At 48.9% G+C, this 23,787-nt stretch overlaps 1 protein-coding gene across 2 annotated transcripts in view; it reads left to right on the plus strand.

Annotated features, from left to right (window-relative positions):
• Positions 1–23,787, plus strand: part of SCTR (secretin receptor) — a 231,348-nt gene that overhangs the window by 15,876 nt on the left and 191,685 nt on the right. Inside the window, exon 1 of one of the 2 annotated variants that reach the window (XM_077273410.1) lies at positions 15,163–15,409. The exons of the other annotated variant lie outside the window; for it this stretch is intronic. Within the exon in view, the coding sequence (XP_077129525.1) occupies positions 15,341–15,409 (69 nt within the window). The 5' untranslated portion in view covers positions 15,163–15,340. Of the gene's footprint in view, positions 1–15,162; positions 15,410–23,787 lie in introns of those variants that run through there. 2 annotated transcript variants of the gene reach the window in all.

Below are 23,787 nucleotides of genomic sequence, written 5' to 3' on the forward strand. Positions count from 1 at the left end.
TGTGACAACTCATGGCACCGGAGTGGTAATTTCAGCCCAACAAGAGCTTCCAGCTGCAGAGATTCACATAAGTGCAAACTGGACAAAACATACAAAAATAGACTTAAGGACTAAAGTGTCCAACTTAGCTGAGCAGAAAACTGGGAGCAGGAACATGCAACAGAATCACTCTGGATACATTGATGGCCAGCATTAGAATGACTGAGGAGCAAGGTTAAATAGGATACTCCCACATCCTGATAGGAACAGGTGAACTGAGAAGGCAAAGCTTGCAGGACACCAGTACCACAAGAGACCACCGGGGGAGCCCACGAACCGAATCACAACAGTTATGATCCTTAGTGGTTGAGGATCACAAATAACTCCAACTAAGTAACAAACATAGGACAAGCTCTAGGGAGGTGGCAAACTGGACTGACCGCAAATCTGAACCTATCCAAACACACTAGAAGTAGCCGGTGAACGTGCCTAAAAATCCTAGACGTCTCAAGCCACCCTGAGGAACTAACTACCCCTAGAGAGAAAAAAGACCTCTCTTGCCTCCAGAGAAATAATCCCCAAAGATATAGAAGCCCCCAACAGATAATAACAGTGAGGTAAGAGGAAGGCACATACACAGGGGTGAAAGCAGATTCAGCAAATGAGGCCCACTAATACTAGATAGCAGAAAATAGAAAAGGGAATCTATGCGGTCAGTAAAAAACCCTTACAAAATATCCACTCAGATTTCAAGAACCCCCACACCAACTAACGGTGTGGGGGGAGAAACTCAGTCCCCTAGAGCAACCAGCAAGAGAGGAAATCACATTTTAGCGAGCTGGACTAAAAACATAATGAACACTGATAATCAAAAAATGATCAAACAAAAACTTAGCATGTCTTGGAGAGACTGGGAGCAAGGTAGACACAAGGAATCTGAAGAGCACTGAATACATTGATAGCAGGCAAGGAACTGAGTCTCCAGGTGAAATAAATAGGAAACCAACTAAGGATAACGAACCAGCTGATGCAGCCAACCTGCAGAAAGACAACACTACACAGTACCGCTTGTGACCACTAGACGGAGCCCAAAAATAGAATTCACAACACCGCAGACCCTGAACTTAACACCGCAACTAGAAGTAGCCGTGGAATGTACCTAGCACTCCCTGGACATCTCGACACAGCCGGAGGACTAATCACCCCTAGAGATAGAAAAGGGAAAACTATCTTGCCTCAGAGAAATTTCCCAAAGGATAGGCAGCCCCCCACAAATATTGACTGTGAGAGGAGAGGGAAAAAACATACACAGACTGAAATCAGAATTTAGCAAAGGAGGCCACTTCTAGCTAAATAGAAAGGATAGGACAGAGTACTATGCGGTCAGTATTAAAACACTAGAAAATATCCACCACAGAAAATACAAAAACTCCACAGCTAACTAAAGATATGGAGGGTATATCTGCATCTCCAGAGATACCAGCTTGGTTAAACAAATCCTTATACAGACCAAGCTGGACAAGACAAAAAACATGGAAAAAAACTGAACAATAAGGCCACAGCATGTGGACAGCAAAAAATCAAGGCCAGAACTTATCTTTGTTGAAAATAACTGCAAAGCAGGAGAGACCAGGCAGAGAAGTGAATCCTCCAGGAACAATGGACAACTGGCACTGACTAAAGAATGAAGCAAGACTAAATAGCCCAGTCAAAATTGCAAGAAGTAAACACACCTGATAAATGCTGCGATTCAGAGACAGCAGCGCTACCACTTACAACCACCGGAGGGAGCCCAAGAGCAGAATTCACAACAGTACCCCCCCCCTTGAGGAGGGGTCACCGAACCCTCACCAGAGCCCCCAGGCCGATCCGGACGAGCCAAATGAAAGGCACAAACCAAATCTGCCGCATGAACATCGGAGGCAACAACCCAAGAATTATCCTCCTGGCCATAACCCGTCCATTTGACAAGATACTGAAACCTCCGCCTCGAAAAACGAGAATCCAAAATCTTCTCAACCACATACTCCAACTCCCCATCAATCAACACCGGGGCAGGAGGATCAACAGAGGGAACAACGGGCACCACATATTGGTCTATGAAAAACATTATGGATGGAAAAAGAGGTTAAAAGGGCCAAACGAAAAGACACTGGATTGATAATCTCAGAAATCCTATAAGGGCCAATAAACCGAGGCTTAAACTTAGGGGAAGAAACCTTCATAGGGACATGACGGGAAGACAACCAGACCAAATCCCCAACCCGAAGCCGGGAACCAACACACCGACGATGGTTAGCAAAACGCTGAGCCCCCTCCTGAGACAACACCAAATTGTCAACAACATGAGCCCAAATTTGCTGCAACCTGTCAACCACAGAGTCCACCCCAGGACAATCAGAAGGCTCAACCTGCCCCAAAGAAAAACGAGGATGAAAACCAGAGTTACAAAAGAAGGGTGAAACCAAGGTAGCAGAACTAGCCCGATTATTAAGGGCAAACTCGGCCAATGGCAAGAAAGCCACCCAATCATCCTGATCAGCAGACACAAAGCATCTCAAATAAGTTTCCAAAGTCTGATTAGTTCGCTCGGTCTGGCCATTTGTCTGAGGATGAAATGCGGAAGAAAAAGACAAATCAATGCCCAGCCTAGCACAAAAGGCCCGCCAAAACCTAGAAACAAACTGGGAACCTCTATCGGACACAATATTCTCCGGAATGCCATGCAAACGAACCACATGCTGAAAAAACAACGGAACCAAATCAGAAGAGGAAGGCAACTTAGGCAAAGGTACCAAATGAACCATCTTAGAAAACCGGTCACAAACCACCCAGATAACTCACATCCTCTGGGAAACCGGAAGATCCAAAATAAAATCCATAGAAATATGCGTCCAAGGCCTCTCAGGGACCGGCAAAGGCAAAAGCAACCCACTAGTGCGGGAACAGCAAGGCTTGGCCCGTGCACAAGTCCCACAGGACTGCACAAAAGAACGCACATCCCGTGACAAAGAAGGCCACCAAAAGGACCTACCAACCAAATCTCTGGTACCAAAAATCCCAGGATGACCAGCCAACACAGAACAATGAACCTCCGAAATCATTTTACTAGTCCATCTGTCAGGAACAAACAATTTCCCCACTGGACAGCGGTCAGGTTTATCAGCCTGAAATTCCTGAAGAACCCGTCGTAAATCAGGGGAGATGGCAGAAAGAATCACCCCTTCCTTCAGAATACTGACCGGCTCAAGGACCCCAGGAGAATCAGGCAAAAAACTCCTAGAGAGGGCATCAGCCTTAACATTCTTAGAACCCGGAAGATACGAGACCACAAAATCAAAACGGGAGAAAAACAGGGACCATCGGGCCTGTCTAGGATTCAGCCGTTTGGCAGACTCGAGATAAATCAGATTCTTATGATCGGTCAAGACCAAAATACGGTGCTTGGCCCCCTCAAGCCAATGTCGCCACTCCTCAAATGCCCACTTCATAGCCAACAACTCACGATTGCCGACATCATAATTGCGTTCCGCAGGCGAAAATTTTCGAGAAAAGAAGGCACACGGTTTCATCAAGGAACCATCAGAATTCCTCTGAGACAAAACGGCCCCTGCCCCAATCTCAGAAGCGTCAACCTCAACCTGAAAAGGAAGAGAAACATCCGGCTGACGCAACACAGGGGCAGAAGTAAATCGGCGTTTAAGCTCCTGAAAGGCAGAAACAGCCGCAGAGGACCAATTCGTCACATCAGCGCCTTTCTTCGTCAAATTGGTCAGGGGTTTAACCACACTGGAGAAGTTGGCAATGAAACGGCGATAAAAATTAGCAAAGCCCAAAAATTTCTGAAGGCTCTTCACGGATGTGGGCTGGATCCAATCATGAATGGCCTGAACCTTAACCGGATCCATTTCTATAGATGAGGGAGAAAAAATGAAGCCCAAAAAAGAAATCTTCTGTACTCCAAAGAGGCACTTAGACCCCTTCACAAACAAGGCATTATCACGAAGGATCTGAAATACCATCCTGACTTGTTTCACATGAGACTCCCAATCATCTGAAAAAAATCTAAATATCATCCAAATATACAATCATGACTTTATCAAGATAATTCCGAAATATATCATGCATGAAGGACTGAAACACAGATGGAGCATTAGAGAATCCGAATGGCATCACAAGGTATTCAAAATGGCCTTCGGGCGTATTAAAAGCAGTTTTCCATTCGTCACCCTGCTTAATACGAACAAGATTATATGCCCCTCGAAGGTCAATCTTAGTAAACCAACTAGCCCCCTTAATTCTGGCAAACAGATCAGAAAGCAAAGGCAAAGGGTATTGGAATTTGACCGTGATCTTATTCAAGAGGCGATAATCAATACAGGGTCTCAAGGAGCCATCTTTTTTGGCAACAAAAAAAAAACCTGCTCCCAATGGTGAAGAAGATGGCCGAATATGCCCCTTCTCCAAGGACTCCTTAACATAGCTCCGCATGGCGGTATGTTCAGGCACAGACAGGTTGAAAAGTCGGCCCTTAGGGAACTTACAGCCTGGAATCAAGTCAATAGCACAATCACAGTCCCTATGCGGTGGAAGGGAACTGGACTTGGGCTCATTGAATACATCCTGGAAATCTGACAAAAAACTCAGGAATTTCAGAAGAGGGGGAGGAGGCAATTGACATCAAAGGAACGTCACCATGAACCCCCTGACAACCCCAACTAGTCACAGACATAGATTTCCAATCCAACACCGGATTATGCACCTGTAACCATGGAAACCCCAGCACAATAACATCATGCAGATTATGCAACACCAGAAAACGACAATCTTCCTGATGGGCTGGCGCCATGCACATGGTCAGCTGTGTCCAAAACTGAGGTTTATTTTTAGCCAACGGTGTAGCATCAATGCCCCTCAAAGGAATAGGACTCTGCAAAGGCTGCAAGGGGAAACCACAACGTCTGGCAAATTCTAAGTCCATTAAGTTTAGAGCGGCGCCTGAATCCACAAATGCCATGACAGAAAATGACGATAATGAGCAGATCAGGGTCACAGATAACAGAAATTTAGGTTGTACAGTACTGATGGTAACAGAGCTAGCGATTCTCTTGGTACGCTTAGGACAATCAGAAATAACATGAGCAGAATCGCCGCAGTAAAAACACAACCTATTCTGACGTCTGAATCCTTGTCGCTCAGCTCTAGACAAAATCCTATCACACTGCATAGGCTCAGGACTCCGCTCGGAAGACAACGCCATAGTGTGCACAACTCTGCGCTCGCGCAAGCGCCGATCAATCTGAATGGCCAGAGACATAGAATCACTCAGACCAGCAGGCGTGGGGAACCCCACCATAACATCTTTAGCAGATTCAGAAAGACCCTTTCTGAAGATTGCCGCCAAGGCATCCTCATTCCATTTAGTCAGTACAGACCATTTTCTAAACTTCTGGCAATATGATTCTGCCGCTTCTTGACCCTGAGACAGGGCCAACAAGGTCTTCTCAGCATGATCCACTGAATTAGGTTCGTCATACAATAACCCAAGCGCCTGAAAAAAGGTGTCTACATTAAGCAACGCCGGATTCCCAGGTTCCAGGGCAAATGCCCAATCCTGGGGGTCACCACGCAGCAGAGATATAATAATTTTAACCTGCTGGATGGGATCACCAGAGGAACGGGGTTTCAGAGCAAAAAACAGTTTACAGTTATTTTTAAAGCTCAGAAATTTGGACCTATCCCCAAAAAACAAATCAGGAGTTGGAATTCTAGGCTCTAAAACCGGAGTCTGAACGATATAATCGGAAATACCCTGTACTCTAGCAGCAAGTTGATCCACACGAGAAGCCAATCCCTGAACATCCATACCAGCGCCGAACTCCTGAGCCACCCAGAGGTAAAGAGGGAAGAAAAAAAAAAACAAAAAAAACACAACAGACTACAGAAAAAAAAAATGGCTCAGCACTTTCCTTCTCTTCTGAGATGCGGTTAACTCATTGTTGGCCAGTTGTACTGTTATGATCTGGTGGCCTAAGAGCAGCATGAGACGTACTCTGGAGAAGGTGGTACCTGTACTGACCGCAGACCCTGAACTTAACACCGCAACTAGAAGTAGCTGTGGAATGTACCTAGCGCTCCCTGGACATCTCGACACAGCCGGAGGACTAATTACCCCTAGAGATAGAAAAGGGAAAACTATCTTGCCTCAGAGAAATTTCCCAAAGGATAGACAGACCCCCACAAATATTGACTGTGAGAGAAGAGGGAAAAAACAGACACAGACTGAAATCAGAATTTAGCAAAGGAGGCCACTTCTAGCTAAATAGAAAGGATAGGACAGAGTACTATGCGGTCAGTATTAAAACACTAGAAAATATCCACCACAGAAAATACAAAAACTCCACAGCTAACTAAAGATATGGAGGGTATATCTGCATCTCCAGAGATACCAGCTTGGCTAAACAAATCCTTATACAGACCAAGCTGGACAAGACAAAAAACATGGAAAAAAACTGAACAATAAGGCCACAGCATGTGGACAGCAAAAATCAAGGCCAGAACTTATCTTTGTTGAAAAGAACTGCAAAGCAGGAGAGACCAGGCAGAGATGTGAATCCTCCAGGAACAATGGACAACTAGCACTGACTAAAGAATGAAGCAAGACTAAATAACCCAGTCAGATTTGCAGAAAGTGAACACACCTGATAAATGCTGTGATTCAGAGACAGCAGCGCTACCAATTACAACCACCGGAGGGAGCCCAAGAGAAGAATTCACAACACTCTACTACCTGATCCCCAGTCTCCTGTCTGCCTACAAATCGCCAGGACCTCGGCAACCTGTTCCCGGTATCCTGTCTGCCTACAGAATTCAGGACCTCTGCTACCTGTTCCTGGTCTCCTGTCGGCCTGCAGCCTTCACGACCTCTTCTACCTGTTCCTGATCTACTGTCCGCTTACACACTTGAGGACCTCTGCTGCCTGTCTCCTAACTACAGCCTCCAGAACGTCTGCTATCTGTTCCTGATCTACAGTCCGACTAGTCTCCAGTACCTCTACCACCTGTTCCTGATCCACGGTCTGCCTACAGTCTCCACGACCTCTGCTGCCTATTTTCAGTCTCCTGTCCACCTACAAACTCCAGTACCTCTACCACCTGTTCCTGATCTCTTGTCCGCCTACAGTCTCCAAGACCGCTGCTATCCGTTCCCAGTCTCCAGGGCTTCTGCTACCCGTTCCTGACCTACAGTCCGCCTACAGTCTCCAAGACTTCTGCACCTGTTCCTGATTTACTGTCTGCCTAGTCTCCAGGACCTCTACTACCTGTTCCTAATCTACAGTCCTCCTACAGTCTCTAGGACCTCTGCTACTTGTTCCTAATCTACAGTCCTCCTACAGTCTCTAGGACCTCTGCTACCTGTTCCTGGCCTCATGTCTTCCTACAGTTTCCAGGACCTTTGCTACCTGTTCCTGATCTGTCCTCCTACAGTCTCTAGGACCTCTGCTACTTGTTCCTAATCTACAGTCCTCCTACAGTCTCTAGGACCTCTGCTACCTGTTCCTGATCTACAGTCCTCCTACAGTGTATAGGACCTCTGCTACTTGTTCCTAATCTACAGTCCTCCTACAGTCTCTAGGACCTCTGCTACCTGTTCCTGATCTACAGTCCTCCTACAGTGTATAGGACCTCTGCTACCTGTTCCTGATCTACAGTCCTCCTACAGTCTCTAGGACCTCTGCTACCTGTTCCTGATCTGTCCTCCTACAGTGTATAGGACCTCTGCTACCTGTTCCTGATCTACAGTCCTCCTATAGTGTATAGGACCTCTGCTACCTGTTCCTGATCTACAGTCCTCCTATAGTGTATAGGACCTCTGCTACCTGTTCCTGATCTACAGTCCTCCTACAGTGTATAGGACCTCTGCTACCTGTTCCTGATCTACAGTCTGTCATGATTCTCAATGGCGAGAGAACATAGCCCAGCATATATGAGAACTAGCTCTTGGAAGATGGAAACTATACTGACCATGAACTAAACCTGCCGCACAACTAGAAGTGGCCGGGTAGCATGCCTACGTTTTTTATCCCTAGATGCCCAGCGCCAGCCGGAGAACTACCTAATCCTAGCAGAGGAAAAGACAGTCCTGGCTCACCTCTAGAGAAATTTTCCCAAAAGGCAGACAGAGGCCCCCACATATATTGGCGGTGATTTAAGATGAAATGACAAACGTAGTATGAAAATAGGTTTAGCAAAATCGAGGTCCGCTTACTAGATAGCATGAAGACAGAAAGGGCACTTTCATGGTCAGCAGAAAACCCTATCAAAACACCATCCAGAAATTACTTTAAGACTCTAGCATTAACTCATAACACCAGAGTGGCAATTTCCGCTCACAAGAGCTTTCCAGACACAGTAACGAAACAGCAGCTGTGAACAGGAACAAAATGCAAAAACACACAAGGACAAAAGTCCAACTTAGCTAGGAGTTGTCTAGTAGCAGGAACATGCACAGAAGGCTTCTGATTACATTGTTGACCGGCATGAAACTGACAGAGGAGCAAGGTTATATAGCGACTCCCACATCCTGATAGGAGCAGGTGAACAGAGAGGATGATGCACACAAGTACAATTCCACAAGTGGCCACCGGGGGAGCCCAGAATCCAATTTCACAACAGTACCCCCCCCCTCAAGGAGGGGGCACCGAACCCTCACCAGAACCACCAGGGCGATCAGGATGAGCCCTATGAAAGGCACGGACAAGATCGGAGGCATGAACATCAGAGGCAGTGACCCAAGAATTATCCTCCTGACCGTATCCCTTCCATTTGACCAGATACTGGAGTTTCCGTCTGGAAACACGAGAGTCTAAGATCTTTTCCACAACGTACTCCAACTCACCCTCAACCAACACCGGAGCAGGAGGCTCAACGGAAGGCACAGCCGGTACCTCATACCTGCGCAACAATGACCGATGAAAAACATTATGAATCGAAAAGGATGCAGGGAGGTCCAAACGGAAGGACACAGGGTTAAGAATCTCCAATATCTTGTACGGGACGATGAACCGAGGCTTAAACTTAGGAGAAGAAACCCTCATAGGGACAAAACGAGAAGACAACCACACCAAGTCCCCAACACAAAGCCGAGGACCAACACGACGACGGCGGTTGGCAAAAAGCTGAGTCTTCTCCTGGGACAACTTCAAATTGTCCACCACCTGCCCCCAAATCTGATGCAACCTCTCCACCACAGCATCCACTCCAGGACAATCCGAAGATTCCACTTGACCGGAGGAAAATCGAGGATGAAACCCCGAATTACAGAAAAACGGGGACACCAAGGTGGCAGAGCTGGCCCGATTATTGAGGGCGAACTCCGCCAAAGGCAAAAAAGCAACCCAATCATCCTGATCCGCAGACACAAAACACCTCAAATATGTCTCCAAGGTCTGATTAGTCCGCTCGGTCTGGCCATTAGTCTGAGGATGGAAAGCAGACGAAAAAGACAAATCTATGCCCATCCTAGCACAGAATGCTCGCCAAAATCTAGACACGAATTGGGTCCCTCTGTCAGAAACGATATTCTCCGGAATACCATGCAAACGGACCACATTTTGAAAAAACAGAGGAACCAACTCGGAAGAAGAAGGCAACTTAGGCAAGGGAACCAGATGGACCATCTTAGAGAAACGGTCACACACCACCCAGATGACACACATCTTCTGAGAAACAGGCAGATCCGAAATAAAATCCATCGAGATGTGCGTCCAAGGCCTCTTCGGGATAGGCAAGGGTAACAACAATCCACTAGCCCGAGAACAACAAGGCTTGGCCCGAGCACAAACGTCACAAGACTGCACAAAGCCTCGCACATCTCGTGACAGGGAAGGCCACCAGAAGGACCTTGCCACCAAATCCCTGGTACCAAAGATTCCAGGATGACCTGCCAACGCAGAAGAATGAACCTCAGAGATGACTCTACTGGTCCAATCATCAGGAACAAACAGTCTACCAGGTGGGCAACGATCAGGTCTATCCGCCTGAAACTCCTGCAAGGCCCGCCGCAGGTCTGGAGAAACGGCAGACAATATCACTCCATCTTTAAGGATACCTGTGGGCTCAGAATTACCAGGGGAGTCAGGCTCAAAACTCCTAGAAAGGGCATCCGCCTTAACATTCTTAGAACCCGGTAGGTACGACACCACAAAATTAAACCGAGAGAAAAACAACGACCAGCGCGCCTGTCTAGGATTCAGGCGCCTGGCAGACTCAAGGTAAATTAAATTTTTGTGGTCAGTCAATACCACCACCTGATGTCTGGCCCCCTCAAGCCAGTGACGCCACTCCTCAAAAGCCCACTTCATGGCCAAAAGCTCCCGATTCCCAATATCATAATTCCGCTCGGCGGGCGAAAATTTACGGGAAAAAAAGGCACAAGGTCTCATCACGGAGCAGTTGGAACTTCTCTGCGACAACACCGCCCCAGCTCCGATTTCAGAAGCGTCGACCTCAACCTGAAAAGGAAGAGCAACATCAGGCTGACGCAACACTGGGGCGGAAGAAAAGCGGCGCTTAAGCTCCCGAAAGGCCTCCACAGCGTCAGGGGACCAATCAGCAACATCAGCACCCTTCTTAGTCAAATCAGTCAATGGTTTTACAACATCAGAAAAACCAGCAATAAATCGACGATAAAAGTTAGCAAAGCCCAAAAATTTCTGAAGACTCTTAAGAGAAGAGGGTTGCGTCCAATCACCAATAGCCTGAACCTTGACAGGATCCATCTCGATGGAAGAGGGGGAAAAAATGTATCCCAAGAAGGAAATCTTTTGAACCCCAAAAACACACTTAGAACCCTTCACACACAAGGAATTAGACCGCAAAACCTGAAAAACCCTCCTGACCTGCTGGACATGAGAGTCCCAGTCATCCGAAAAAATCAGAATATCATCCAGATACACAATCATAAATTTATCCAAATAATCGCGGAAAATGTCATGCATAAAGGACTGGAAGACTGAAGGGGCATTTGAAAGACCAAAAGGCATCACCAAATACTCAAAATGGCCCTCGGGCGTATTAAATGCGGTTTTCCACTCATCCCCCTGCTTGATTCGCACCAAATTATACGCCCCACGGAGATCAATCTTAGAGAACCACTTGGCCCCCTTTATACGAGCAAACAAATCAGTCAGCAGTGGTAACGGATATTGATATTTAACCGTGATTTTATTCAAAAGTCGATAATCAATACACGGCCTCAAAGAGCCGTCTTTCTTAGACACAAAGAAAAAACCGGCTCCTAAGGGAGATGACGAAGGACGAATATGTCCCTTTTCCAAGGACTCCTTTATATATTCTCGCATAGCCGCGTGTTCAGGCACAGACAGATTAAATAAACGACCCTTAGGGTATCTACTACCCGGAATCAAGTCTATGGCACAATCGCACTCCCGGTGCGGAGGTAGTGAACCAACCTTGGGTTCTTCAAAAACGTCACGAAAGTCAGACAAGAATTCAGGAATCTCAGAGGGAATAGATGATGAAATGGAAACCAAAGGTACGTCCCCATGAGTTCCTTTACATCCCCAGCTTAACACAGACATAGCTCTCCAGTCGAGGACTGGGTTATGAGATTGCAGCCATGGCAATCCCAGCACCAAAACATCATGTAGATTATACAGCACCAGAAAGCGAATAACCTCCTGGTGATCCGGATTAACACGCATAGTCACTTGTGTCCAGTATTGTGGTTTATTACTAGCCAATGGGGTGGAGTCAATCCCTTTCAGAGGTATCGGAGCCTCCAATGGCTCCAAATCATACCCACAGCGTTTGGCAAAGGACCAATCCATAAGACTCAAAGCAGCGCCAGAGTCGACATAGGCGTCCGCGGTAATAGATGACAAAGAACAAATCAGGGTCACAGATAGAATAAATTTAGACTGTAAAGTGCTAATTGAAACAGACTTGTCAGGCTTCTTAGTACGCTTAAAGCATGCTGATATAACATGAGTTGAATCACCACAATAGAAGCACAACCCATTTTTTCGTCTAAAATTCTGCCGCTCGCTTCTGGACAGAATTCTATCACATTGCATATTCTCTGGCGTCTTCTCAGTAGACACCGCCAAATGGTGCACAGGTTTGCGCTCCCGCAGACGCCTATCGATCTGAATAGCCATCGTCATGGACTCATTCAGACTCGCAGGCACAGGGAACCCCACCATAACATCCTTAATGGCATCAGAGAGACCTTCTCTGAAAATCGCCGCCAGGGCGCACTCATTCCACTGAGTAAGCACAGCCCATTTACGGAATTTTTGGCAGTATATTTCAGCTTCGTCTTGCCCCTGAGACAAGGACATCAAGGCCTTTTCCGCCTGAAGCTCTAAATGAGGTTCCTCATAAAGCAACCCCAAGGCCAGAAAAAACGCATCCACATTGAGCAACGCAGGATCCCCTGGTGCCAATGCAAAAGCCCAGTCTTGAGGGTCGCCCCGGAGCAAGGAAATTACAATCCTGACCTGCTGTGCAGGGTCTCCGGCAGAGCGAGATTTCAGGGACAAAAACAATTTGCAATTATTTTTAAAATTTTGGAAGTGAGATCTATTCCCCGAGAAGAATTCAGGCAAAGGAATTCTAGGCTCAGACATAGGTGCATGAACAACAAAATCTTGCAAATTTTGTACCTTTGTGGCGAGATTATTCAAACCTGCAGCCACACTCTGAAGATCCATTTGAAACAGGTGAACACAGAGCCATTCAAGGATTAGAAGGAGAGAAAGAGAGGAAGGCTGCAGTATAGGCAAACTAGCAAGTGATTCAATTAAGAGCACACTCAGAACTAGAGGGAAAAAAAAAAAAAAAAAATTGTAGCAGACTTCTTTTTTCTCTCCTTTCTCAGCCAGAAATTTAACCCTTTTTTATGGCCGGTCAAACTGTCATGATTCTCAATGGCGAGAGAACATAGCCCAGCATATATGAGAACTAGCTCTTGGAAGATGGAAACTATACTGACCATGAACTAAACCTGCCGCACAACTAGAAGTGGCCGGGTAGCATGCCTACGTTTTTTATCCCTAGATGCCCAGCGCCAGCCGGAGAACTACCTAATCCTAGCAGAGGAAAAGACAGTCCTGGCTCACCTCTAGAGAAATTTTCCCAAAAGGCAGACAGAGGCCCCCACATATATTGGCGGTGATTTCAGATGAAATGACAAACGTAGTATGAAAATAGGTTTAGCAAAATCGAGGTCCGCTTACTAGATAGCATGAAGACAGAAAGGACACTTTCATGGTCAGCAGAAAACCCTATCAAAACACCATCCAGAAATTACTTTAAGACTCTAGCATTAACTCATAACACCAGAGTGGCAATTTCAGATCACAAGAGCTTTCCAGACACAGTAACGAAACAGCAGCTGTGAACAGGAACAAAATGCAAAAACACACAAGGACAAAAGTCCAACTTAGCTGGGAGTTGTCTAGTAGCAGGAACAAGCACAGAAAGGCTTCTGATTACATTGTTGACCGGCATGAAACTGACAGAGGAGCAAGGTTATATAGCGACTCCCACATCCTGATAGGAGCAGGTGAACAGAGAGGATGATGCACACAAGTTCAATTCCACCAGTGGCCACCGGGGGAGCCCAGAATCCAATTTCACAACAACAGTCCTCCTACAGTCTCTAGGACCTCTGCTACCTGTTCCTGATCTGTCCTCCTACAGTGTATAGGACCTCTGCTACCTGTTCCTGATCTACAGTCCTCCTATAGTGTATAGGACCTCTGCTACCTGTTCCTGATCTACAGTCCTCCTACAGTGTATAGGACATCTGCTACTTGTTCCTGATCTGTCCTCCTACAGTGTATAGGACCTCTGCTACCTGTTCCTGATCTACAGTCCTCCTACAGTGTATAGGACCTCTGCTACTTGTTCCTGATCTGTCCTCCTACAGTGTATAGGACCTCTGCTACCTGTTCCTGATCTACAGTCCTCCTACAGTGTATAGGACCTCTGCTACCTGTTCCTGATCTGTCCTCCTACAGTCTCTAGGACCTCTGCTACCTGTTCCTGATCTACAGTCCTCCTACAGTGTATAGGACCTCTGCTACCTGTTCCTGATCTACAGTCCTCCTACAGTCTCTAGGACCTCTGCTACCTGTTCCTGATCTACAGTCCTCCTATAGTGTATAGGACCTCTGCTACCTGTTCCTGATCTACAGTCCTCCTACAGTGTATAGGACCTCTGCTACCTGTTCCTGATCTACAGTCCTCCTACAGTGTATAGGACCTCTGCTACCTGTTCCTGATCTACAGTCCTCCTATAGTGTATAGGACCTCTGCTACCTGTTCCTGATCTACAGTCCTCCTACAGTGTATAGGACCTCTGCTACCTGTTCCTGATCTACAGTCCTCCTACAGTGTATAGGACCTCTGCTACCTGTTCCTGATCTACAGTCCTCCTACAGTGTATAGGACCTCTGCTACCTGTTCCTGATCTGTCCTCCTACAGTGTATAGGACCTCTGCTACCTGTTCCTGATCTACAGTCCTCCTACAGTGTATAGGACCTCTGCTACCTGTTCCTGATCTGTCCTCCTACAGTGTATAGGACCTCTGCTACCTGTTCCTGATCTACAGTCCTCCTACAGTCTCTAGGACCTCTGCTACCTGTTCCTGATCTGTCCTCCTACAGTGTATAGGACCTCTGCTACCTGTTCCTGATCTACAGTCCTCCTACAGTGTATAGGACCTCTGCTACTTGTTCCTGATCTACAGTCCTCCTACAGTCTCTAGGACCTCTGCTACCTGTTCCTGATCTACAGTCCTCCTACAGTGTATAGGACCTCTGCTACCTGTTCCTGATCTACAGTCCTCCTATAGTGTATAGGACCTCTGCTACCTGTTCCTGATCTACAGTCCTCCTACAGTGTATAGGACCTCTGCTACCTGTTCCTGATCTGTCCTCCTACAGTGTATAGGACCTCTGCTACCTGTTCCTGATCTACAGTCCTCCTACAGTCTCTAGGACCTCTGCTACCTGTTCCTGATCTGTCCTCCTACAGTGTATAGGACCTCTGCTACCTGTTCCTGATCTACAGTCCTCCTATAGTCTCCAGGGTCTCTACCACACACTTTTCCGATACCTGCAGGTTCTCTCTGGGTATGGTCACCATGATTACTTTGTAGTCCTGCCCTCTCCTGTCTCTCACATGTTGGGGGTTTTCCTCTCAGTCCGGCTTCTCCGTTTCTAATCATTAATGTGTGAGGTCCGCCTTGTGCCCAGCGGGTGGCGGGATTAGGATTACAGGGTTGGGAGGAGGCTCCATCCTCAGTGTCCGGCAGGAGACCAGCGAGACATGAGCGCACACCGAGCCTCCGCCACCATGGGAACGCTCCTACTGGGAGTACTGGCCGTCCTGCCACCTGTGAGTACAGAGGGGATGGTGGGAGCTGTAGTCCTAACACCGAGGCAGGAAGCTCAATGATTACTGGTGGTGATGAACATTACACATCTGACGAGGCTCGTGTGTGAGGAGGAAGGGGCCACAATACCAGATAGCTAACATGCACTGGGGAAGAGGGGGCACGGAGATAGGGGCCACTGGGGGAAGAGGGGGCACTGGGGGAAGAGGGGGCACTGGGATAGGGATCAGTGGGGTAAGAGGGGGCACGGGGATAGGGGCCACTGGGGGAAGAGGGGGCACTGGGGGAAGAGGGGGCACGGGGATAGGGGCCACTGGGGGAAGAGAGGTGCACGGAGATAGGGGCCACTGGGGGAAGAGGGGGCACTGGGGGAAGAGGGGGCACTGGGATAGGGATCAGTGGGGTAAGAGGGGGCACGGAGATAGGGGCCACTGGGGGAAGAGGGGGCACTGGGGGAAGAGGGGGCACGGGGATAGGGGCCACTGGGGGAAGAGGGGCACTGGGATGGGGGCCACTGGGGGAAGAGGGGGCACGGGGATAGGGGCCACTGGGGGAAGAGAGGTGCACGGAGATAGGGGCCACTGAGGGAAGATAGGGGCACGGGGATAGGGGCCACTGGGGGAAGAGGGGGCACGGGGATAGGGGCCACTGGGGGAAGAGGGGGCACTGGGGGAAGAGGGGGCACTGGGATAGGGGCCACTGGGAGAAGATAGGGGCACGGGGATAGGGATCTGTGGGGTAAGAGAGGGGCACGGGGATAGGGGGCACTGGGGGAAGAGGGGGCACTGGGATAGGGGCCACTGGGGGAAGATGGGGCACTGGGATAGGGATCAGTGGGGTAAGAGAGGGGCACGGGGATAGGGATCAGTGGGGTAAGAGAGGGGCACGGGGATAGGGATCAGTGGGGTGAGAGGGGCACGGGGATAGGGATCAGTGGGGCAAGAGAGGGGCACGGGGATAGGGATCAGTGGGGTGAGAGGGGCACGGGGATAGGGATCAGTGGGGCAAGAGAGGGGCACAGGGATAGGGATCAGTGGGGGAAGAGAGGGGCACTGGGATAGGGATCAGTGGGGGAAGAGAGGGGCACTGGGATAGGGATCAGTGGGGTAAGAGAGGGGCACGGGGATGGGGGCCACTGGGGGAAGATGGGGCACTGGGATAGGGATCAGTGGGGGAAGAGAGGGGCACGGGGATAGGGATCAGTGGGGTAAGATAGGGGCAAGGGGATAGGGATCAGTGGGGTGAGAGAGGGGCACGGGGATAGGGATCAGTGGGGCAAGAGAGGGGCACGGGGATAGGGATCAGTGGGGCAAGAGAGGGGCACGGGGATAGGGATCAGTGGGGTGAGAGAGGGGCACGGGGATAGGGGCCACTGGGGGAAGAGGGGGCACTGGGATAGGGGGCACTGGGGGAAGAGGGGGCACTGGGATATGGGCCACTGGGGGAAGAGAGGGGCACGGGGATAGGGATCAGTGGGGCAAGAGAGGGGCACTGGGATGGGGATCACTGGGGGATAAGGGGCACTGGGGGAAGAGGGGGCACTGGGATAGGGATCAGTGGGGTAAGAGAGGGGCACGGGGATAGGGGCCACTGGGGGAAGAGGGGCCACTGGGGGAAGAGGGGGCACTGGGATAGGGATCAGTGGGGGAAGAGGGGGCACGGGGTTAGGGATCAGTGGAGGAAGAGGGGGCACTGGGATAGGGGCCACTGGGGGAAGATAGGGGCACGGGGATAGGGATCAGTGGGGTAAGAGAGGGGCACGGGGATAGGGGCCACTGGGGGAAGAGGGGGCACTGGGATAGGGGCCACTGGGGAAAGATAGGGGCACGGGGATAGGCATCAGTGGGGTAAGAGAGGGGCACGGGGATAGGGATCAGTGGGGTAAGAGAGGGGCACGGGGATAGGGGCCACTGGGGGAAGAGGGGCCACTGGGGGAAGAGGGGGCACTGGGATAGGGGCCACTGGGGGAAGATAGGGCACGGGGATAGGGATCAGTGGGGTAAGAGAGGGGCAGGGGGATAGGGGCCACTGGGGGAAGAGGGGGCACTGGGATAGGGGCCACTGGGGGAAGATAGGGGCACGGGGATAGGGATCCGTGGGGTAAGAGAGGGGCACGGGGATAGGGGCCACTGGGGGAAGAGGGGGCACTGGGGGAAGAGGGGGCACTGGGATAGGGGCCACTGGGGGAAGAGGGGGCACTGGGATAGGGGCCACTGGGGGAAGAGGGGGCACTGGGATAGGGATCAGTGGGGTAAGAGAGGGGCACGGGGATAGGGGCCACTGGGGTTAGAGGGGGCATTGGGATAGGGGCCACTTGGGGATAAGGGGCACTGGGGGAAGAGGGCACTGGGATAGGGGCCACTGGGGGAAGAGGGGCACAGGGATAGGGGGCACTGGGGGAAGAGAGGGGCACGGGGATAGGGATCAGTGGGGTAAGAGAGGGGCACGGGATAGGGGCCACTAGGGGAAGAGAGGAGCACGGGGATAGGGGCACTGGGCAAAGAGGGGCTCGGGGATAGGGGCCACTGGGGGAAGAGGTGGCACAGGGATAGGGGCCACTGGGGGAACAGAGGGGCACGGGTATAGTGGGAACAAGTGTAAGGGGCACTGGGGTAAGAGGGGGCACGGTCATAGGGGCACTGATGTGAGAGGGGCACAGGAATAGGGGGCACGCTGGGAAGAGGGAGCACGGGTATAGAGGGCATTGGGGGAAGAGGGAGCATGGGTACAGGGGCCATTAGGGGAAGAGGGAGCATGGGTATAGAGGGCATTGGGGGAAGAGGGAGCACGGATATTGGGGCACTGGGAGAAGAGGGAGCATGGGTATAAGGGGCACGGGTTAGAGGGGGCATGGGTATAGGGGTCACTAATGGAAGAGGCAGCACGGGTATAGGAAGCATTGGGAGAAAGGGGAGCACGGGTTTAGGGGCGCTGGAATTAGAGATGGCATGGGTATAGGGGCACTGAGGGGCATGGGTATAGGGGGCCCTGGGTGAAGAGGGGGCACAGGGGTAAGAATGAGCACGGATGTAGGGGGCACGGGAATAGGGAGCACTGGGGGAAGAAGGGTGCATGGGAATAGGGGGCACAGGTAGATGACCAGTAAGGGCAGTGCGAAGGAGGTTGATATAGAAAGAAATTTGGGGCTGGATCATGAAGAGAATGATGAGTGGTATTCCACACCCTGCACCTTGGATGCAATTATGAAATTAATCTCTATCAATAGATGACAAATGGTTCCATTCAGTGCAGGAATCCCTCCGGAGCTGAGATCTGCTCTGGGACCGTTCGGCTGAGTCACACGAGCAGAAGTTGTATCATGCGCCACAGTCGGGCCGATTATGGAAATGACGCTCGGTTCAAACTCTGTGAGACTCTAATCCGAGCTCAGTGTCTCGTATGAGGGAATCACAGCTTCGGAGAACGTAACCTCTGCACCTCCTCCATGTCCTGACCCGGCCTGTGATGAGCAAGTGCAGTCCCATGATCCACTCACTCCCATAGACTTGAATGGAGGAGTGCGATCCGACCATCGCAGCCAATCACAGCGTGAGAAAATAATCACTGATCCGCGCTGCCCCATAAAGTAACACTGAGCGCGGCCGTGTTATACGCCAGTGTGAACGAGGCCTAAGAGTGAGTGTCTGTATATAGAGGGGATAGTGGGTGTCTGTATATAGAGGGGATAGCGAGTGTCTGTATATAGAGGGGATAGCGAGTGTCTGTGTATAGAGGGGATAGTGAGTGTCTGTATATAGAGGGGATAGCAAGTGTCTGTGTATAGAGGGGGATAGTGAGTGTATATAGAGGGGGATAGTGAGTGTCTGTATATAGAGGGGATAGTGAGTGTCTGTATATAGAGGGGATAGCGAGTGTCTATATATAGAGGGGATAGCGAGTGTCTATATATAGAGGAGAATAGTGAGTGTCTGTATATAGAGGGGATAGTGAGTGCATATAGAGGGGGATAGTGAGTGTCTGTATATAGAGGGGATAGCGAGTGTCTGTATATAGAGGGGGATAGTGAGTGTATATAGAGGGGGATAGTGAGTGTCTGTATATAGAGGGGGATAGTGAGTGTCTGTATATAGAGGGGATAGTGAGTGTCTGTATATAGAGGGGATAGTGAGTGTCTGTATATAGAGGGGGATAGTGAGTGTCTATATAGAGGGGATAGCGAGTGTCTATATATAGAGGAGAATAGTGAGTGTCTGTATATAGAGGGGATAGTGAGTGTATATAGAGGGGGATAGTGAGTGTCTATATAGAGGGGATAGTGAGTGTCTGTATATAGAGGGGATAGCGAGTGTCTATATATAGAGGGGGATAGCGAGTGTCTGTATATAGAGGGGATAGCAAGTGTCTGTATATAGAGGGGGATAGTGAGTGTCTGTATATAGAGGGGATAGCGAGTGTATATAGAGGGGATAGCGAGTGTCTGTATATAGAGGGGATAGCGAGTGTCTGTATATAGAGGGGGATAGTGAGTGTCTGTATATAGAGGGGGATAGCGAGTGTCTGTATATAGAGGGGGATAGCGAGTGTCTGTATATAGAGGGGATAGCGAGTGTCTGTATATAGAGGGGATAGCGAGTGTCTATATAGAGGGGGATAGTGAGTGTATATAGAGGGGGATAGTGAGTGTCTGTATATAGAGGGGATAGCGAGTGTCTATATATAGAGGGGGATAGCGAGTGTCTGTATATAGAGGGGATAGCGAGTGTCTGTATATAGAGGGGATAGCGAGTGTCTATATATAGAGGAGAATAGTGAGTGTCTGTATATAGAGGGGATAGTGAGTGTATATAGAGGGGGATAGTGAGTGTCTGTATATAGAGGGGATAGCGAGTGTCTGTATATAGAGGGGATAGCAAGTGTCTGTATATAGAGGGGGATAGTGAGTGTATATAGAGGGGGATAGTGAGTGTCTGTATATAGAGGGGATAGCGAGTGTCTATATATAGAGGGGGATAGCGAGTGTCTGTATATAGAGGGGATAGTGAGTGTCTATATATAGAGGGGGATAGCGAGTGTCTGTATATAGAGGGGATAGCGAGTGTCTATATAGAGGGGATAGTGAGTGTCTGTATATAGAGGGGATAGCGAGTGTCTATATATAGAGGGGGATAGCGAGTGTCTGTATATAGAGGGGATAGTGAGTGTCTGTATATAGAGGGGATAGCGAGTGTCTGTATATAGAGGGGGATAGTGAGTGTCTATATAGAGGGGGATAGTGAGTCTGTATATAGAGGGGGATAGTGAGTGTATATAGAGGGGATAGCGAGTGTCTGTATATAGAGGGGATAGCGAGTGTCTGTATATAGAGGGGGATAGTGAGTGTCTATATAGAGGGGGATAGTGAGTCTGTATATAGAGGGGGATAGTGAGTGTATATAGAGGGGATAGCGAGTCTCTGTATATAGAGGGGATAGCGAGTGTCTATATAGAGGGGGATAGTGAGTGTCTGTATATAGAGGGGATAGTGAGTGTCTGTATATAGAGGGGGATAGTGAGTGTCTATATAGAGGGGATAGCGAGTGTCTGTATATAGAGGGGGATAGTGAGTGTCTGTATATAGAGGGGGATAGTGAGTCTGTATATAGAGGGGATAGCGAGTGTCTGTATATAGAGGGGATAGCAAGTGTCTGTATATAGAGGGGGATAGTGAGTGTATATAGAGGGGGATAGTGAGTGTCTATATAGAGGGGATAGTGAGTGTCTGTATATAGAGGGGATAGCGAGTGTCTATATATAGAGGGGGATAGCGAGTGTCTGTATATAGAGGGGATAGCGAGTGTCTGTATATAGAGGGGATAGCGAGTGTCTGTATATAGAGGGGATAGCGAGTGTCTGTATATAGAGGGGATAGCGAGTGTCTGTATATAGAGGGGATAGCAAGTGTCTGTGTATAGAGGGGGATAGTGAGTGTATATAGAGGGGGATAGTGAGTGTCTGTATATAGAGGGGATAGTGAGTGTCTGTATATAGAGGGGGATAGTGAGTGTCTGTATATAGAGGGGGATAGTGAGTGTCTGTATATAGAGGGGATAATGTCTGTATATAGAGGGGGATAGTGAATGTCTATATAGAGGGGGATAGCGAGTCTCTGTATATAGAGGGGGATAGTGAGTGTCTGTATATAGAGGGGATAGCGAGTGTCTGTATATAGAGGGGATAGCGAGTGTCTATATAGAGGGGGATAGTGAGTGTATATAGAGGGGGAAAGTGAGTGTCTGTATATAGAGGGGGATAGTGAGTGTCTGTATATAGAGGGGATAGCGAGTGTCTGTATATAGAGGGGGATAGTGAGTGTCTGTATATAGAGGGGATAGCGAGTGTCTGTATATAGAGGGGATAGCGAGTGTCTATATAGAGGGGGATAGTGAGTGTATACAGAGGGGGAAAGTGAGTGTCTGTATATAGAGGGGGATAGTGAGTGTCTGTATATAGAGGGGGATAGTGAGTGTCTATATAGAGGGGATAGCGAGTGTCTGTATATAGAGGGGGATAGTGAGTGTATATAGAGGGGGATAGTGAGTGTCTGTATATAGAGGGGATAGTGAGTGTCTGTATATAGAGGGGGATAGTGAGTGTCTGTATATAGAGGGGGATAGTGAGTGTCTGTATATAGAGGGGATAGTGAGTGTCTGTATATAGAGGGGGATAGTGAGTGTCTGTATATAGAGGGGGATAGCGAGTGTCTGTATATAGAGGGGATAGCGAGTGTCTGTATATAGAGGGGATAGCGAGTGTCTATATAGAGGGGGATAGTGAGTGTATATAGAGGGGGATAGTGAGTGTCTGTATATAGAGGGGATAGCGAGTGTCTGTATATAGAGGGGGATAGTGAGTGTATATAGAGGGGATAGCGAGTGTCTGTATATAGAGGGGGATAGTGAGTGTATATAGAGGGGGATAGTGAGTGTCTGTATATAGAGGGGATAGTGAGTGTCTATATAGAGGGGGATAGTGAGTGTCTGTATATAGAGGGGATAGCGAGTGTCTGTATATAGAGGGGGATAGTGAGTGTCTGTATATAGAGGGGGATAGTGAGTCTGTATATAGAGGGGGATAGTGAGTGTATATAGAGGGGATAGCGAGTGTCTGTATATAGAGGGGATAGCGAGTGTCTATATAGAGGGGGATAGTGAGTGTCTGTATATAGAGGGGATAGTGAGTGTCTGTATATAGAGGGGGATAGTGAGTGTCTATATAGAGGGGATAGCGAGTGTCTGTATATAGAGGGGGATAGTGAGTGTATATAGAGGGGGATAGTGAGTGTCTGTATATAGAGGGGATAGCGAGTGTCTATATAGAGGGGGATAGTGAGTGTCTGTATATAGAGGGGATAGTGAGTGTCTGTATATAGAGGGGGATAGTGAGTGTCTGTATATAGAGGGGGATAGTGAGTCTGTATATAGAGGGGGATAGTGAGTGTCTGTATATAGAGGGGATAGCGAGTGTCTGTATATAGAGGGGATAGCGAGTGTCTATATAGAGCGGGATAGCGAGTGTGTATATAGAGGGGATAGCGAGTGTCTGTATATAGAGGGGATAGCGAGTGTCTGTATGTAGAGGGGGATAGCGAGGGTCTGTATATAGAGGGGGATAGCGAGGGTCTGTATATAGAGGGGATAGCGAGTGTCTGTATATAGAGGGGATAGCGAGTGTCTGTATATAGAGGGGATAGCGAGTGTGTGTATATAGAGGGGATAGCGAGTGTCTGTATATAGAGGGGATAGCGAGTGTCTGTATGTAGAGGGGGATAGCGAGTGTCTGTATGTAGAGGGGGATAGCGAGTGTCTGTATATAGAGGGGATAGCGAGTGTCTGTATATAGAGGGGATAGCGAGTGTGTGTATATAGAGGGGATAGCGAGTGTCTGTATGTAGAGGGGGATAGCGAGTGTCTGTATATAGAGGGGGATAGCGAGTGTCTGTATATAGAGGGGATAGCGAGTGTCTGTATATAGAGGGGATAGCGAGTGTCTGTATGTAGAGGGGGATAGCGAGTGTCTGTATATAGAGGGGGATAGCGAGTGTCTGTATATAGAGGGGATAGCGAGTGTCTGTATATAGAGGGGATAGCGAGGGTCTGTATATAGAGGGGATAGCGAGGGTCTGTATATAGAGGGGATAGCGAGTGTGTGTATGTAGAGGGGGATAGCGAGTGTGTGTATATAGAGGGGGATAGCGAGTGTCTGTATATAGAGGGGATAGCGAGTGTCTGTATATAGAGGGGATAGCGAGGGTCTGTATATAGAGGGGATAGCGAGGGTCTGTATATAGAGGGGATATCATTATTTTGCTCCTCCGGTCCTCCCGGCGGTTTCCTCCGTGTGACTTGTACACAGTGTCTTGGTCTTATACCTTTTCCCCCAC

This window comes from Ranitomeya variabilis, chromosome 7 (assembly GCF_051348905.1).
Source record: "Ranitomeya variabilis isolate aRanVar5 chromosome 7, aRanVar5.hap1, whole genome shotgun sequence".
In the NCBI taxonomy this organism is placed as follows: Eukaryota; Metazoa; Chordata; class Amphibia; order Anura; family Dendrobatidae; genus Ranitomeya; species Ranitomeya variabilis.